Source organism: Salvia hispanica, chromosome 1 (assembly GCF_023119035.1).
Source record: "Salvia hispanica cultivar TCC Black 2014 chromosome 1, UniMelb_Shisp_WGS_1.0, whole genome shotgun sequence".
Classification (NCBI taxonomy): Eukaryota; Viridiplantae; Streptophyta; class Magnoliopsida; order Lamiales; family Lamiaceae; genus Salvia; species Salvia hispanica.
The window spans coordinates 14,600,117-14,617,284 of record NC_062965.1 but is presented as its reverse complement, the minus strand read 5'-3'; the positions used below and the strand labels follow the sequence as shown (position 1 = coordinate 14,617,284).

Below are 17,168 nucleotides of genomic sequence, written 5' to 3'. Positions count from 1 at the left end.
TTTGTGAACTTTTCAATTTTTATCTTAGCTTCTTTCTTAGTAGTATATGAGTGGAGCTAAAAACACATAGGGCATGAGCAAATTCTTAAATTTAATTGTTAACGATTCTGGAAATAAATAGGAGTACTATTTTCTGACATAATTAAATGAGTAATAAAAAATTGCTAAGAAATGGAGTAGTATATTATAAAATCAGATGAGAAGACACAAAATTAGATGAAAGAATGAGAAGTGCTTCACATTAATGTAGAAAAAGAAGTTAATCAAAATAAGATTAAAACGGTTCTTAATCTATAATGCATTTCAATAACGGTAGTGAATTTTATTGTCATTGAAAGAAGTCTATACATATGTAATTGTAAATAGTGCTTTATATCCCTATTTTTCAGCCTATTTATAATGTGTAGTACCATTTTTTGTTTTTTTTATCCAAATGTAACAAACTTTTACTAGCATTTTTCACAAATTTGGTTATGTCTTGTTATACTTTGAGGTTGATTCATCTCAATTCTCAACACATAAAACGACATCATTTTAACAAAATATATGAAATACTATTAATAGTGTCCCTTGTCCCAACTTTTAAAATATTTTAAAATTCTCTAACTTTAAGCTAATTTCATGAAATATCCAGATTTTAAAATGTCTCATTTTTAAGAAAAAAACATTTTTGGGACAGTTTTTGGAACACATTAAGAGTGGACAGTTGAAAAAAGAACATTAGAAATGTGTTCAAAATACTTTAAAGTTGAAAACATAAAATATTACTATTAATGAAAATTGGACTGAAATAAGAAATCAATCTATATTTACAACAGAAATGGCACAGATTTAAGAAGTATTAAGTGATTTAATTTTCAAACTTAAAAAGTGCTCTCTTTTTCCTTTTACTTGGAAAGGAAAATCAAGCAGTGATATTCAGATCTTAATTATCATATTTTAGGAGTACTACTTGTTTTCTTTTCTTTCCAAAAAATCTTGTTCAATTACATAGGGATGGAACATTCAAAATCTGACTCCCACCCTCCGTAAATTAAATATAAAAAAATGTCTAATGATATCAACAATTAGCGATGGAGTCAAATTGGTCAATTATGATTGTTTTAACGTATGGATAATTGGGTGCACCATATTAATCTCAAGTCAAATTAGATGAAAATAAAAAATTGAAAACAGCCGAACCCAAACAGGTCCCGAATGTGACAGTGATTGACTTAGTATTATTATCCATATTATTCAACCCAATGGACCATCCGTGACAACGAAATCATGATGATGCATCATGCATGAATGAGAATGAGAATGAGATGAGCCCTCCTTACCCGACGTCCTTCCCGTCACCACAAATCGGTTTGCACTTTACAGTGTGTGGTGACGGCGATCAACGAAACACGTCTATCTAGCAATATAATATTGTTATCATACATAATTTCACACGCAGTACATAAAATGAGTTGTTTCTTTCCTTTTCACATTAATAATCATACGGATTGCTTTTGTTGAATTGTTTTTCCTATTCTAAATATATTGTGGTGTATTTATCATGAATGTATGGATATGAATGGCCTAAGTCCATTATTGTGTTTGTTGTCGTTGTAGTGTTAGGCAAACATGTCCCAATATCCAGAATGACATTACTATCTTCGGACAAGGCACCAAATTTGAACTTCCCCATCTCCTTTTACACGTGCATGCGCGTGTGAGTTTATACATACATACATACATACATACATACATACATACATACATACATGATCGTGTTAGGATGATAACTGCTAGCTTAATGTGATAACTCGTCAATTCAGTATATTAAAAATGTCAACACAGTGAAATCAATAGTCAACTATGTCTTCGTGTTCATTTGTATTTTCCTATACTGAATTGACGAGTTTACGAAATTATCACATTAAGCTAGTTATCATTTGATTTACATACACATACATATGCATAGCTTATGTAAGATTTTGATCTGGGATTATTTAAGAATTCATTCTATTCCCCAAGACTAACTTCTGCAAAAATAAATGCAAGAACTTGATACCTAAATTATTAATAAAAAGGGAAAGAATTTATTACCTGTGTTTGGAAAAGTATTTTTTCTTTATCCATAAAATTTGCTGGAACACCTGCAAGAATCTCATTGTTGTTGGCCCACAAACACAACCGGTTCATTTCATCTGTTTCTTTATTCCTTCGATTTTTCCCCTTTCCCTTCATGTCTGCACATGGTTAGGAAGATTGTGATGAAGATATGAATGAAAGCAATTTTTGTTGTTTCAGTTGCTCGTGTATTTTTATTGGCTAGTCAACCAAAATCTTGTGATTCTGATAGGAATCTGCATATGATAATAGTAGAATTTAACAAAAATAAAACAATTCTGATTTTTTTTCTTTCTATTTTGTATGTATGAAAAGATAATTCAAATAATGTTATGGATGATAATTGGCCTAATTCAACTCACATAATTATTCAATTTTGGAATTAGATTTACTTAATTACTAGTATTACTTACACATTTTGACACTAAAGACTGATTTTTTTTTTTTCTCAGTTCAACTTGGTTTATTTAATATGGCAAAACCAAGATTTTGTAGACTACGTAATGCTGGTATATGCATAGCTTTATGTAGGTGTCCATGTTTTATGGTTGGCTTAATGAATATTTATATTTTTTGATTGGAAATGTTTTGTAGTATTTGTAAATAGAACTCTTCTTGAAGATCTGGTTGAGAAAAGGGCTGTTCTCAAAGATGTATGTGGGGGCAATAGCACATTATGTTAATCATCTTTGTGCCACATCCAGCATGGAGAGAGAGGGAGAGAGAGGTCCCAAATCTCAATAAATACGATCCAAAAGATGAACATGGCATATGCTCACCCATGCAAGTGAAAGAGACTTCAACTATATAAGTGGCCAATTTTACTATCTTAATTATTTATTGCATGAATAACATAAAAAAATAATAATATGGTTGGTGCGAGGATTCAACACCTTGTTTCTTAAATATGAGATCAAGGACTCAGATTTCTGTTTATATAAATGGAACAAACCAGTTGGCCAGTCTCTTACCGTTTAATGCGCTAACAGTTAAAGCATGAATTTGTCCTCTAGCTATCGATGAAAGGGCTATCTTGAGAAAAAAAAATGAAAAGAGAAAGAATAATTTGTAGAGTAAGGTCAAAACTGGTCCTGAACATTATGCCCATTTTATGATTTTGGTTCTATACTTTATCTTTTGAATTTTTGCATCCTGAACATCTCAACTTGGATCACAATTGGTCATACACTAACAATTTCGTCAATTATTTTAATAGTTTTAACCCGATTTTGACTGATTTTTAAACGGTGTTAACCCGAATGGGACTGTTTAAACCATCAAAATCGGTCAAACTCGGGTTAAAACCGTTTAAAAATTGGCGGAATTGTTAGTGTATGACCAATTGTGATCCGAATTGAAATGTTCAGGATGCAAAAATTCAAAAAATAAAGTATAAGACCAAAATCATAAAATGAGCATATGTTTAGGACCAGTTTTAGCCTTTACTCTAATTTGTATTATTAATAATACAGCTTGTAAAATGAGAATTTCAATATTATTTTACTATAGAATATCTTATTTTATAATGTAATATTAATTATATATAGTGTATTAATTGAATTAGAAAAAATTGAACTATTAATGATACAGGTTGTAAAATGAGAATTTCAACATTATTTTACTATAGAAATTCTTATTTTATAATGTAACATTAATTATAAATAGTGTATTAATTGAATTAGAAAAAGGCGAGAAATTGGTAGTAGTGCTCGAGTCTTCCAAGACCTCATTAATTACTCCATGTATCTTATACACAACTGTAAATAATAAAAATATTTGAAAAAAAATTAAAAAGGATGAGAGTGTAATAGAAAACTCCAAATATCACAAAGCTCCAAGCATGGATGCGCGAGCTCTACCATGCCTCTCTACACATGCAACATTGGTAAAAACATAACCACATCATCACCATACCATAATCATCATCATCAATCATCATGTAGATGACTATGATGATAATACCTAAATTAATCCAATTCAAGAGAAAATTGAAGAATTTGTTACGTAACTCCACAATCCCTATGTTTGTTTAAACAATAAATAGAAATAAAAAATTGTATATAAATTACAAACTATAATTTCAAAATGAAAGGGATGCATATGATTTTTTGAGGATCCACAAAACAGCATGCACATGATCGTCGCACGTGGCATGCATGTGCAACGTGGTCCCAGGTTGAACCCTGTTGGCTGTTGATTAATTTACAAATCCTATTTTGTATTATTATAGCAGTATTTTTTATTACTACTATTTTTTATTTTGGTATATTACAAAGCAGTGGAATATATTCCGTGGCTACCTTTTAGGAATTTTTATAAGTTAATTACATTGCTCGAAGCACATGGTAAACAGTATACTTTAGTGCCTAATTTTGGAATTTTCCAAACCCTATACTTTATTTATTCCTCAAACTTCTGACAAACTAATTTCCCTAACTAAATCTAAACATAATTAATATGTTTAATTTGGTGTCCAAATCAAGATTTTGGGCCGCATAGATCCGTCATCCGTTTCTGAATTTTATTTTGAATGATTGTATACCAATATAAACGTTAACTACATATGTGAACTTACTATATTTAAAGTTTATAATGAGAATTTTTGCAGTTCAAATTAGCGAGTTGAATGCTAATATTTAGGGGTCAATTTAATCAACAAATTCATATTGGTGAATACACTCATTAAACTACTAGCTCCAGTAATGGTCTAAGCAGGCTACCTGCTTACATAAAATGATAAAAGTAAGAGTAAATGATTGATTTTGTTTTATCATTTGAGATGTTTATTTGAAAATATCCCTCACTATATCTCACAGCAGTATTAAAAGTAAGTACCGTTTAGATAATTACTAGTAGTAGCATTTAGCATTCATTGTCTCGTTTATAAGAATAAAACACTATGTAAATAATTTTTGTCGATTGAAATATCAGTATGACAACCAAAAGTCCAAAACTACACCTCAATGACCCAAATTATGCATCAGATATCCAAATGTACACATCGATTATCCAATCGGCATGTAATTTCAGCTTCTAAGTCAATATATCAATCGCTAAATTTTTTGCTAACATTTTATTCCCAAAAATGAAACGATAGATTAAATGGTATGACGTACCTTTTTCAAACAAATACCACAAACAAGGGGACGAAATTGACCATAATAAGTAATAACAACAAAAATTAAATCATAATCATCTATAAACTAATGTAATTTTGAGTTTAGTCATATATACTTAATAAAAAAATATAACAAATTTTCAATGCCCTATACTTTTAGTATTGTGCATACATAATCATCAATTTAGTCGGCTATTTCGCTATCACGGTCAAAACTAAAACAGATTGAATTGAATAGAAATAAATGAGATCTCTCAAACTAATTTTTCCAACTCATAACTTTAATTCAGTCTCTTTCAAGATTAATTGATAAAGTAATAATCAAGAAAGATCATCTTAATGAGCCGTGTAAAAGTCTAAGTCTGATTCATAAATCATAGCCAGTAAGCTCAGTTCATAATTTGACCATTTCCCCACAAAGCTGAAACTTGGGCCCATTAATCACTGATATATGTGACGTTACAAAGAAATTGGAAACCCAAAATAGTAATTTGGAAAACAAATTGGGCTTTATTTCACCGATTTAGATCAACATTTTCTTTATCCTAAAGAAACCGCAAGCAATTTTTAGCTTATTTATTTATTACATCAAAATATATGTCATATCACATGTTTAGTTTTAACAAAATATGGCCCTATAAATTTATCATGAAATGGAAATGAGATATTTAAAATGGAACAATCCAAGATGGAAAATTATAAGAAGAATTTTAGTTACAATTTGATAATTTATTAATAGTTATTATTGAATTAAGTTGATAATGAAAAAATTAAAATTAAAATACATATCATAAGTAGTTGTGTCAAACACATTTGCAGCGAGAGCAGTCTTCTAGTAGCTCACAATCTTGCTAGATTATTTTAGAATTTTTATATGTGCATGAATGGTATGAATCTCCAATAATTGTAGAAGGTTTCTCTTTTTATCATGCATTTATGATAAATAATAGGGAAAATCATACAAACCATACAAATTAAATCATAACTTTACTATAATGTGTTATGCGATGAATTTCTTTGATCATGTGTCGCTGATTTCATGAAATAACACTAATGGGACGTTGATGTTAGACCTGCCTAAGGTTTACCGAAATGGAGGTTAAAACCAAAACCGGACGCCGGTTACGGTTTCAAATCGAAACCGTCGATTTTTGAACCGTGGTTCGGTTTAAGTTCAAAAATTTTAGAATTGAAACCATGCCGGAACCGCGAAAAACCATCAAAAAACAGTAAAACCAAGCCGGAACTGAAAAAAACCGGCGGTTTGGAACCATGAAAAAACCCAAAAAAAAACTGGAAAATCACCGGTTCGGAAACGAAACCGAAACTGGAACCGCTAAACACCCTCGCGGATCGGTTCCGGTTAGGCAATTTCCAAAACCAGACCGGAGGTTCTGAACCGTAACCACCGGTCCGGAACCGTGAGCACCTCTACTTGATGTGGATTAAACCAGATGAAATAGACCTAGACTAAAGCGTTCAGAAGAACCGCGTGGTTGGAAAAATTATAGGCTTCCCCAAAACCACCAATTTTACCAAAAAAATAGTCGCACGAGACATTGTGAATTTTAAAATTATTATATCTTTATCTAATAATATTTTGATGAATTTTAAAGTACTATATCTTTACCTAGGGGTAGGTCGATACGATATATCGTATCGAAAACATTGTATCGTGTATCGCATCGAAAATATCGATATGAGAGAATTTCATATCGTTATCATATCGAAAGTTTCGATATATCGAACTTTCGATATGGATAATATCAATATCATTATCGTACCGAAATTCGATATATCGAACTTTCGATATGGATAATATCAATATTATTATCGCACCAAAATTCGATATATCGTACTTTACGATATATCGAAATATCGTTATCGTATCAAATCGAAAAATATAATTACAAAATAGAAAAATAACACAAAAATTAAATGGATTTATATATATTTATAATTTTAAACTTCAATATTTATTGAATTTCAATATGTTTTAATATATCCTATATATATCGTGTATTCGATATAAAACGATATATCGAAAATATCGATATATATCATATATTCGATATAAAATGATATACCGCGATGTAAGGAAATTCATATCGTTATCGTATCGAAAACTTACGATATGATATCGTATCGTATCGAAAAATACGATATATCAAAAATTCGATAATTTTTCGATATTTTTCAATACGATACGAGCGATATATCATTTTTTCGGTATTTTTTCCCAGTCCTATTTTTACCTCATAATATTTTGATCGTTTAGAAGTGAATTATAATTCCCCCGCCCACCATTTAAGGATGTGTTTTAACTATGTGTGAATTTTAAGAAATTGTTTGAGTTTGAATAGATTAGTGGACAATAAACATTAGTGATATGTGAATCCCCCTTTTATATAGATGTGACTTGTGAGCTCTATTTATCAAAAATGAAAAAATGAGTTTTTAAATCATGGACAGTTCCAAAATGGCAAAATAAAATATTACTACTCCCTCTTTTTCATAGTAAGAGCATCCGCAATGGTCGGCTAGCGACCGGCTAGCCGATTCGTCGCGCTAGCCGATCGGCTAGCCGAACCATTGCAATCGGCCAGCGGCAAATCGGCGAGCGCATCGGCGTGGGCTGGCCGATCGCTCGTCGCTAGCCGATGCGCTGGCCGACCGGCTAGCCGCCATTGCAGCGGCCCGATCGGCCAGCGGCAATTTCCGTTTTTTTTTTTTTTTTTTTTTTTTTTTTAAACCTATATAAACGCGATTTTCGTTTCATTTTCATTTGCACCACTTGTTTTAACGAGTTTTTCTCTCTCTAACTTTCTGTACAAGAGCATTATCGAGCGATGAGTAACGCGGGTAGTAGCGGTGGTGGTGGTGGTGGTAGTGGTTGGGATGCTGAGGAGTACGAACGGAGGATGAACGAGGCTATGAATGCCTACATGGACCGCGAGATGGAGCGGTACATGCGTATGGTGGAACAGCAGGGGATACCTCGCCCTCCACCGGTTATCCACCACCGAGCAGTGATTGAGCGGGATCACGTTGCTGCACACCAGCGGCTGTTCGACGATTACTTTTCAGAGCACCCGCGCTTTCCCGCCAACATGTTTCGACGGCGTTTTCGAATGCGCAGGGAGTTGTTTATGCGCATCGTTGGCGCATTAGAGCGTCGCTATATGTGTTTCCGCTTCAGGCACGATGCGGCTGGCAGACCCGGCCACACACCTATTCAAAAGTGCACGGCGGCAATCGGACAGTTGGCCTACGGAGGCCGCGAGACATGTGGGACGAGTACCTCCACATCGGCGAGTCGTCAACCCTGAAACTGAAGGAGTTCTGTGGGGGTGATTGCCGCTTTCGGTGAGTACCTTCGAAGCCCTATCCCGAAGATTGTCACGAGTTTGATGCAGATGCACGGGGAGAAGCATGGGTTCCTAGATGTTAGGCAAAGATAGCCGTTTCGGTGGAGTGGAAGAAGCTGTGGCGGAAGGGGGCCTACACGACCGGCTACAAGTCAAAGAACCCCACGATAATCCTCGAGGCCGTAGCTGATTACCGGCTGTGGATTTGGCACGCGTATTTTGGGGTAGCCGGGTCGAACAACGACCTCAACGTCCTGAACTCGTCTCCCCTCTTCAACGAGAAGTGTCAGGGCGTCGGTCCAGCCGTCTCTTTTGTTGCCAACGGCAACCGGCATGATATGGGCTACTACTTGGCGGATGGGATATACCCTCGGTGGCCGGTCTTTGTGTTAGATAAGTTAAGTAAATGGAGAATAAAGTGGAAAATGAAGATGATATAGAGATGAAGAGAGAAAAAAGTAAGAGAGAGTAAAATAGGTGTGGAAAAATATGTTGACTTTTACTAAAAAGGGAAATGACTCTATTACTATGGAACGTACCAAAATGATAAAATGACTCTATTACTATGGAACGAAGAGAGTACTGTACGAGGAGCGTAAAATGTATCTTGGACGTTGGTATCATGAAACAGTAGAATACAGTAAGTAATTTTTTTACGCAAAATAGATACTCCTACAATATATTTCAGCAGCGTCTCAATATTTATTTATATTTTCTTGTACAGATTAATAATTTCTGAGAAGCTAAATTTTACGTGACCGAGAATATAACTTTTTTTGTCCATATATTAACATCTAATCCTATTAATCTATTATACCACTTTTTAGTTCCGGTGATTTGTTAATATAACAATACTTATGAGTATTAAATGTAATTATCTCAACATCCGTCAGCTAAAATATTACTATTATGATTCATTAATAGATGACGATTAGCGAAATAACAGTTTTGTAGTACTATATCTTTTAAAAAATAGCCAACTTCAAATTCAATCGTATCAAATAGTAGATCCTACATAATTAAGTATGAAAACAAATGTTCAAACGATCATCTTTTCGAAAGTTGGGAGCATCTTTTCCCACATTGAGACTATTTTCTTAAAATGTGAAAACAAGTTGTGCTTTCTGCATCTCAATGCTTACTATTGAAGAAGAAAATAAAGAGGTTGTGATCACACTCCACAAGCTATTATAAATTTCCAGAAATGATAAATGCTCATATGATAAGCATCAAAGTGTGATGGGGCAGTTGAAGAAAATGGCCAAAAAATTATAGAATCTTGAAAAACTTTTTTGAAGCAAAGCAGAGTTGAGACAAACATAATTTCACCACCTACTGTTTCAAGTATCCATTTCTGGTTGGTAGTGTGTAGGTGTGATGACATCATACTCATAAGAAGAATGAGTTTCTACTCATCATCTTATTTATGGATTGATTAACTAATATAACTGTAACCCTTTCTAAGTATAAATCAATCATTATAAGGTTGTAAGCAAACTTATTGGAATGTAGATTTTGCACCTTTTTTTGCTGGTTGGTTTGTGAGATTGTACTTAGATGGAGACCGATGCAACGAGCCCTGTGTCGTGTGATCCCAAGAAGCCTGTCGATGCAATAGAAACAATCGGTATGATGTTTCCAAATTCAAATTTTTTTATATATATGCATTAAACATGGTATATTCTTGCAGAGGAGGTGAATGATTCTCCAATTGAGGAAGTCCGGCTGACAGTAGCAATAACGGATGATCCCACGTTGCCATGCTTGACGTTTCGGACATGGGTGCTGGGGATAATATCATGTGCAGCTCTAGCGTTCTTGAACCAGTTCTTCGTGTATCGCCAGAACGCCCTCTCTGTATCGTCCGTTGCTGCTCAGATTTTAGTCCTTCCCGTTGGGAAGCTCATGGCCGCAACTCTTCCAACAGAGGCGGTCAAGATTCCCGGAACGAAATGGTCCTTCACTATGAATCCAGGGCCTTTCAACTTAAAGGAGCATTGCCTCATCACCATATTCGCCAATGCAGGCGTGACGGGCGCGTATGCAGTCAACATCATCACCATCATCAAGGCGTTTTACCATCGGAAAATTAATCTCGTGGCTGCAATGCTACTCACACATAGCACACAGGTAGTACTAGTTTTGAAGCTATGTCAGGTATTGTTTTTTTTTTTAACGAAGTTAAGATGTTTTGTTGGAGCAGTTGCTTGGGTACGGCTGGGCTGGAATCTTCCGGAAGTTTCTAGTGGATTCTCCCTACATGTGGTGGCCTTCGAACCTCGTTCAAGTGTCTCTCTTCAGAGCATTGCATGAGGTCGAGGTGAGGCGAAAAGGAGGCCTCACCCGGCTGCAATTCTTCACCGTGGTCTCTGTTTCGAGCTTTTGTTATTACATAATCCCAAACTTTCTGTTCCCATCCATCACTGCTCTCTCCTTTATATGCTGGATATGGAAAGATTCTGTAACAGCACATCAGATAGGAGGAGGGATTCGAGGCTTGGGACTGGGCTCGATCGCGTTTGATTGGTCGACCATTGCAGCCTTTGCAGGCAGCCCTCTAGCAGCCCCCGGCTTTGCTATAATCAACTTGTTGGTCGGCTTCATACTGATAGTCTACGTTATGCTGCCAATAGCCTATTGGAACAACATGTACAACGCAAAGCGATTCCCCATCGTTTCTGCACACGTCTTTGATGCTACTGGAGCGACATACAACACATCAACAATCCTAACTGGGAAGACCTTTGAATTCGACCGGGCGGGATATGATAGCTACAGCAAGGTTAACCTCAGCATCTTCTTCGTGTTGATCTACGGTCTCAACTTTGCAGCCTTGGCTTCTACTGTGTCACACGTAACGCTCTTTCATGGAAGGTAAACATAAAGTAAACATATAATCCTCAAACTGTTCAACCTTGGGACTAATTAGGGCCTTGCTGCAGAACAATCTGGCAGCAGACCAAGGCCTCGTTTCAGGAAAAGTTCGGAGACATCCATACTAGGTTGATGAGGAAGAGCTACGAGCCTGTCCCGCAGTGGTGGTTCCACAGCCTCCTGATCATGGTGGTAGCAATATCCATGCTTGCCTGTGAAGGCTTTGGAAGGCAACTGCAGCTTCCTTACTGGGGCGTAGCGTTGGCTATGACGCTGGCCTTCGTGTTCACCCTTCCTGTGGGTGTTATTGCAGCCACAACCAACCAGGTTTATACACAAGTTTTGTTTCAATATTTAACATTGATAAATACTGTTAGTATGCCTTGAATCTCCATAGTTTGCTTTTAGCCGAACAGGGGTCTAGCCGTCGTCTGTGTGCCTATTTATATAGAAGTAGGACGCACAACTATGTACTCTGAAAACAATCTGAATACAATATGTTCTCTGTTTTCTGCCCGTAACAAGTACTCTAACATTGACATAATTGCAGCCAGCAGGACTGAATGTAATATCCGAGATGATAATCGGCTACCTGTACCCGGGGAAGCCTCTAGCCAACGTCGTGTTCAAGACCTACGGCACCATAAGCATGTCGCAGGCCATCACGTTCCTCTCCGACTTCAAGCTCGGCCATTACATGAAAATCCCTCCAAAATCGATGTTCCTGGTTCAGCTCGTGGGGACGGTGATCACTTCCTTGGTGAGCTTCGGCACAGCTTGGTGGCTCCTGACCTCCATTAAACACATTTGTGACCCAACAAATCTGCCCCCGGGCAGCCCATGGACCTGCCCGGGGGACGACGTGTTCTACAACGCCTCCATAATCTGGGGCGTTGTAGGGCCCCTTCGCATGTTCGGGAAGCTGGGGCTGTACCAGGAGATGAACTACTTCTTCCTGTTCGGGCTGGTGGCGCCTGTCCCCGTCTGGTACTTTGCGCGTAAGTACCCGGAGAAGAGGTGGATCGGGTGCATCAACATCCCCATTGTCCTGTCGGGGACACTGGGGATGCCTGTGGCTAAATCCGTCAACTGTGTTTCTTGGTTGACGGTGGGGATCCTGTTCAACTTGGTGGTGTACCGGAGATACAAGGGCTGGTGGGCCCGGCACAACTACATTCTATCTGCGGGGCTCGATGTCGGGGTGGCCTTCATGGGGACGCTGTGTTACTTCGCTCTGCAGTATAATGGCATCATTGGGCCTGGCTGGTGGGGGTTGCACATCGACGATCACTGCCCCTTGGCCAAGTGCCCCACCGCGCCCGGTATCAAAGTTGATCAATGCCCTCTGCACTAACAAAACTCATTTCAACAAAGTGTTTTTTTTAAATGACAATAGCTGAGATGTGTATATATATAACTCATTCAATCAATGCAAAGTCTGAAAACTTCAATGATTTGCATTTCGAAACAATCTCTCCTAATACACACATGAAATGAAACCATTCTAAATTAAAGCAACTGGAAAATAAACATTGTAATCGAAATTGCCCAAATTCTCCCATTCACTACACTCATTCGTTATAGAATTATACAAACATTTTCTCCAGATTTTCAATCGAATTTTGATTTAATTGTATCTGAATATATACAAACTAAAAGTTTGAGACTTTTACGTAATAAAATTTATAAAAGATTGTGCTCCTAAATTTATAATTACAACTTACTAACTTTACATTTTATAACTAAGAATTACTACTAGGGAAACAGTGTTCTTCCACGTCATAACCTAAATTCAGTCTCGTGTTGCCACGTGACACATATAATGCAAAATAACAACATTAAAATACAAAAATATTATCAGACGTTTATAGACGGTCTACTTTTTAGTAAATCGTTTTATTTTGCATTATATATTGTTTATTTTTTCATTATCGAGCATTATAGATAATACAGTACGTGAAAACCCATCAAATACATACATAGATACACTAATGTTTTTTGCATTATAGCATCGTAAGATTAGTTATTTTTAAGTACATCCCATAATTACTAAACTAAAAAGGAAGCATAAACGAAATAGGCAGAGGTGAAGTAGTGCCATAATCCCATATCAATAGACGTGCCACTGCTTCGGCCGGGCTGCACCGGCCGCACTGTGTTACTGCCACCGCCCGATGCACCACCCTTACCGAAGCCTAAACCCCTCGTCCCGCCTCCTCTGGCACCGGCCGCACCTATACTTGCAGATGTGAGGATGAACAAAGTGAGGACCAAACCAAACTTGATTACACGATGCATTTTGTTGATTTGATTCAATAATTTTATCAAATCGATTTCTTGCACCTCTAATTTATAGCTGCAAAGGAATAATTATACTTATGAATATTCAATGGAGAATTACATGGACCTAACCATGTTTTTATGACTAACGCAAAGTTTTACGGACAAGCATCATTCATGTTGTTTTGATACGTTTTCAAATTTTATACTTTCGAAATTCTTGATTTAAATAACTACTAGTATTATATTTGAAAAATCTATGTTAATTTGTTAGTGGTAAACAAATCATTATTTTACATATTAAAAATATTATTTTATGCAAAACAAAAGATACTAAAATTTTATTTGGAAATCAATCTTAACAGATTAACTAAATTGTTCTGGTTAACAAAAAAACTAGGTTTCTGTTTTTTTATATTAAAAATATTGTTCTGGATATTTAAGATAGTTTTTTTTCTTTTGAGAATCATTGGTGTACCATTGGAATTAGGTTGCATAAAGATTAATAACTACACAAACTTGTTTAAGCCCAACACTCCAACCAACAGAATGATCAAACAATTCTAACACGAAAATTTTCGTTTCTCCAATTAAGTTAAAAAAAATGTTTAATTTATGAATCAACAATGTTAGATGAGGTTTAGTAGGGTACATGTTAGGGTCTCTGACAGCTAGTGTCGTCGTAACATTATGAAGAACAGAATTTTTAGCATTGTAAGGAAAAGAACAGAATTTGGTATATCAACACAATTATTTTCCAATGGTTTGAAATTGAGACAAATTGGTACTATATGTTTACACCGTACTCCAACTACACATATATAGTAGTTATAGCTTAGAAGAGATTAGTTTTAACTGCATTGAGAAAATAGAATATCACACCAATTAAGATGAACCTTCCTTTTTTTTTTAGGAAACTTTTTCATGCTGAATTAATGAATTCATTTTATGGGTTCTTATAAGTTTAATTTGGCTAAAATTGGCTCTAAAACAACCACAAGAAAGGGCCCTTTTAATGGCCTAAGATTAGCTTAAAGAAGTAAAAAAACTCACTATTTCAAGTGTTTAATTGGTAGTGCCGTAACAGCCTTCAAAATTTAGAGCATATGTTGTTGAAAACATTCACAAACATTATTTACGCGTTATTTATAAATTTAATCTCTTTTATGATTAACAAATTATTAACTATTGCAATACATTAGTAGTATTCAAATTCTGAAGCATGATAAGGAAAGTTCCATGTATAAAAATAACATAGCAAAAACCAAAGCTCCCGGTGTTGATTGAATGAAGATCACATTACAATATCACACAATCAGGGTTGCCATTGATATGTTCTTGAAGCTCCCGGCTGCGATGAGTAGCTTGGCTCAGTCGCTCTCTCAATTCGTTCAACCCATGCTCTGTTTTTGCCATATCTGCCTCCACGCGAGCAGCCATCTCCTCAGCCCACAACTTATCCAGACTCGAAACACTCTCCTTCTGCCGCGACATGTGCGCCTTCTCCAGACTCGAAATACTCTCCTTCAGCCGCTAGTAGAGATATTAGTACATGTTACAAAACTAGAAGTAGATATTAATTTGAAGTACTTAACATTACCATCTCAACCAAACCACCAACATTGATCTCATTCTCAGTAGATTTCCCTTGGGCAGCTTCATCAATCTGTCACAACAAAAACAATCTATTTGATTATGACATTTAGATTCATCTTATTTGGCACAGTTATTTTGAATAGCAAGCTAAATAATGGAGTATATTTTAAAAGAAAGAATTACTCTAAATCACTTAACTCAACCTTCATATGTTGAAAGAGTTGATGAGTGTATGGAGTGCCTCCATTTTCCTCTAAAACAGTCTCTACAAGAGAGAGAAGCTCCTCCCTCTGCCTGCTGATCTTGTCTTCATCTCCTGAGTGACATTACTGTATCAGATGAAGAGTCGTATTTGTTTTCCTGCAGATGATATAATTACATTAATACAAATGGCCTTTCCGAGGCGATCTACTTTTCTGGTACAACCATATTGTTTATTTCTGCATTATCGAGCAATATAGATAATACGCGAAATCCATCAAATACATACACAGATACAATAATGTTTTTTGCATTATAGCATCGTAAGATTAGTTATTTTTGAAGTACATCTCATAATGTATACTAAACTAAAAAAGAAGCGTAAACTAAATAGGCGGAGGTGAAGTAGTGCCATAATCCCAAATCAAGAGACGTGCCACTGCCGCACCGGCCACACTGTGTTACTGCCACCGCCCTTACCGAAGCCTAAACCCCTTGTCCCGCCTCCTCTGGCACCGGCTGCACCGATACTTGCAGATGTGAGGATGATCAACGTGAGGACCAAACCAAACTTGATTACACGATGCATTTTGTTGATTTGATTCAATGATTTATCAAATCGATTATTCGTACCTCTAATTTATAGATGCAAAGGAATAATTATACTCATGAATATAAGAATGGAGAATTACATGGACCTAACCACGTTTTTATGACTAACGCAAAGTTTTACGGACAACCATCATTCATGTTTTGATATGTTTTCAAATTTTTTACTTTCAAATTTCGTGATATAAATAACTACTAGTATTATATTTGAAAAATCTATGTTAATTTGTCAGTGGTAAACAAATCATTATTTTTACATATTAAAAATATTATTTTATGCAAAAAAAAAAAAAGATATCAAATATAATTTTATTTGAAAATCAATCTTAACATATCATTAATCAAAAGTTATAAACTAAATTGTTCCTGTTAACAAGATAATTAGTTTTTTTTATATATTAAAAAGATTGTTCTGGATATTTAAGATGTTTTTTTTTGTTTTGAGAATCATTGGTGTACGTGTTTAAGCCCAACACTCCAACCAACAGAATGATGAAACAATTCTAACACGAAAATTTTCGTTTCTCCAATTAAGTTCAGTTAAAAAAATATTTAAATTATGAATCAACAATGTTAGATGAGGTTTAATTGGGTACATGTTAGGGTTCCTAACGGCTAGCGTTGTCGTAACATTATGAATCTGGTTTGATGGATTTTGGAGATTTAATTCCTTTGCAGTGTCATCAATGTAATGTTCTACATGTGATGATGAAGCTACATATACGAAGAAGACGACGAAGACGTTTTTCCTCCAACCATTAAGTTGACGATTTGAGACGTCTTATCAATGCTTGGTTAGCTGGTTTTATTTTCATATGGAAAGTTTGGTTGACATTCTTATCAAGTATCAACTGATTCGATCAATGCAGCAAAAGATTTAAATTTCTAGCCCTTGGAAATGGTCATTAATTTGAAGTTTTGTAAGGAATAAATTAGATCAAAATTTTCAAGCAAGCATGGTGATAATCACAAAATATCAGTTATCACATCACATCCATGGAAAGGAACAGAAATTGGTACAA

General features: G+C 35.5%; 2 protein-coding genes across 7 annotated transcripts; one reads left to right on the top strand and one right to left on the bottom strand.

Annotated features, from left to right (window-relative positions):
* The first annotated feature begins 10,098 nt into the window (after positions 1 to 10,098).
* Positions 10,099 to 12,914, top strand: LOC125202815 (oligopeptide transporter 5-like). The gene is made up of 5 exons (XM_048101287.1): positions 10,099 to 10,213; positions 10,277 to 10,716; positions 10,790 to 11,460; positions 11,529 to 11,787; positions 12,011 to 12,914. Exons 1-5 carry the CDS (start codon positions 10,144 to 10,146, stop codon positions 12,812 to 12,814), a joined length of 2,244 nt encoding a protein of 747 aa, XP_047957244.1. The 5' UTR covers positions 10,099 to 10,143; the 3' UTR covers positions 12,815 to 12,914.
* A 2,051-nt stretch (positions 12,915 to 14,965) lies between these two features.
* Positions 14,966 to 16,145, bottom strand: LOC125202277 (immune-associated nucleotide-binding protein 9-like). Of its 6 annotated transcripts, none has more exons than XM_048100676.1 (4): positions 16,018 to 16,130; positions 15,535 to 15,652; positions 15,341 to 15,406; positions 14,966 to 15,264 (listed from the first exon to the last, which is right to left on the bottom strand). In XM_048100676.1, exons 1-4 carry the CDS (start codon positions 16,124 to 16,126, stop codon positions 15,132 to 15,134), a joined length of 426 nt encoding a protein of 141 aa, XP_047956633.1. In that variant the 5' UTR covers positions 16,127 to 16,130; the 3' UTR covers positions 14,966 to 15,131. The 6 variants fall into 6 exon arrangements, 4 of the variants coding, with proteins under 4 accessions (XP_047956633.1, XP_047956609.1, XP_047956618.1 ...); XM_048100652.1 differs by having other exon boundaries at positions 14,966 to 15,273; positions 15,540 to 15,652; XM_048100661.1 differs by having other exon boundaries at positions 15,540 to 15,652.
* Between the last annotated feature and the right edge of the window lie 1,023 nt (positions 16,146 to 17,168).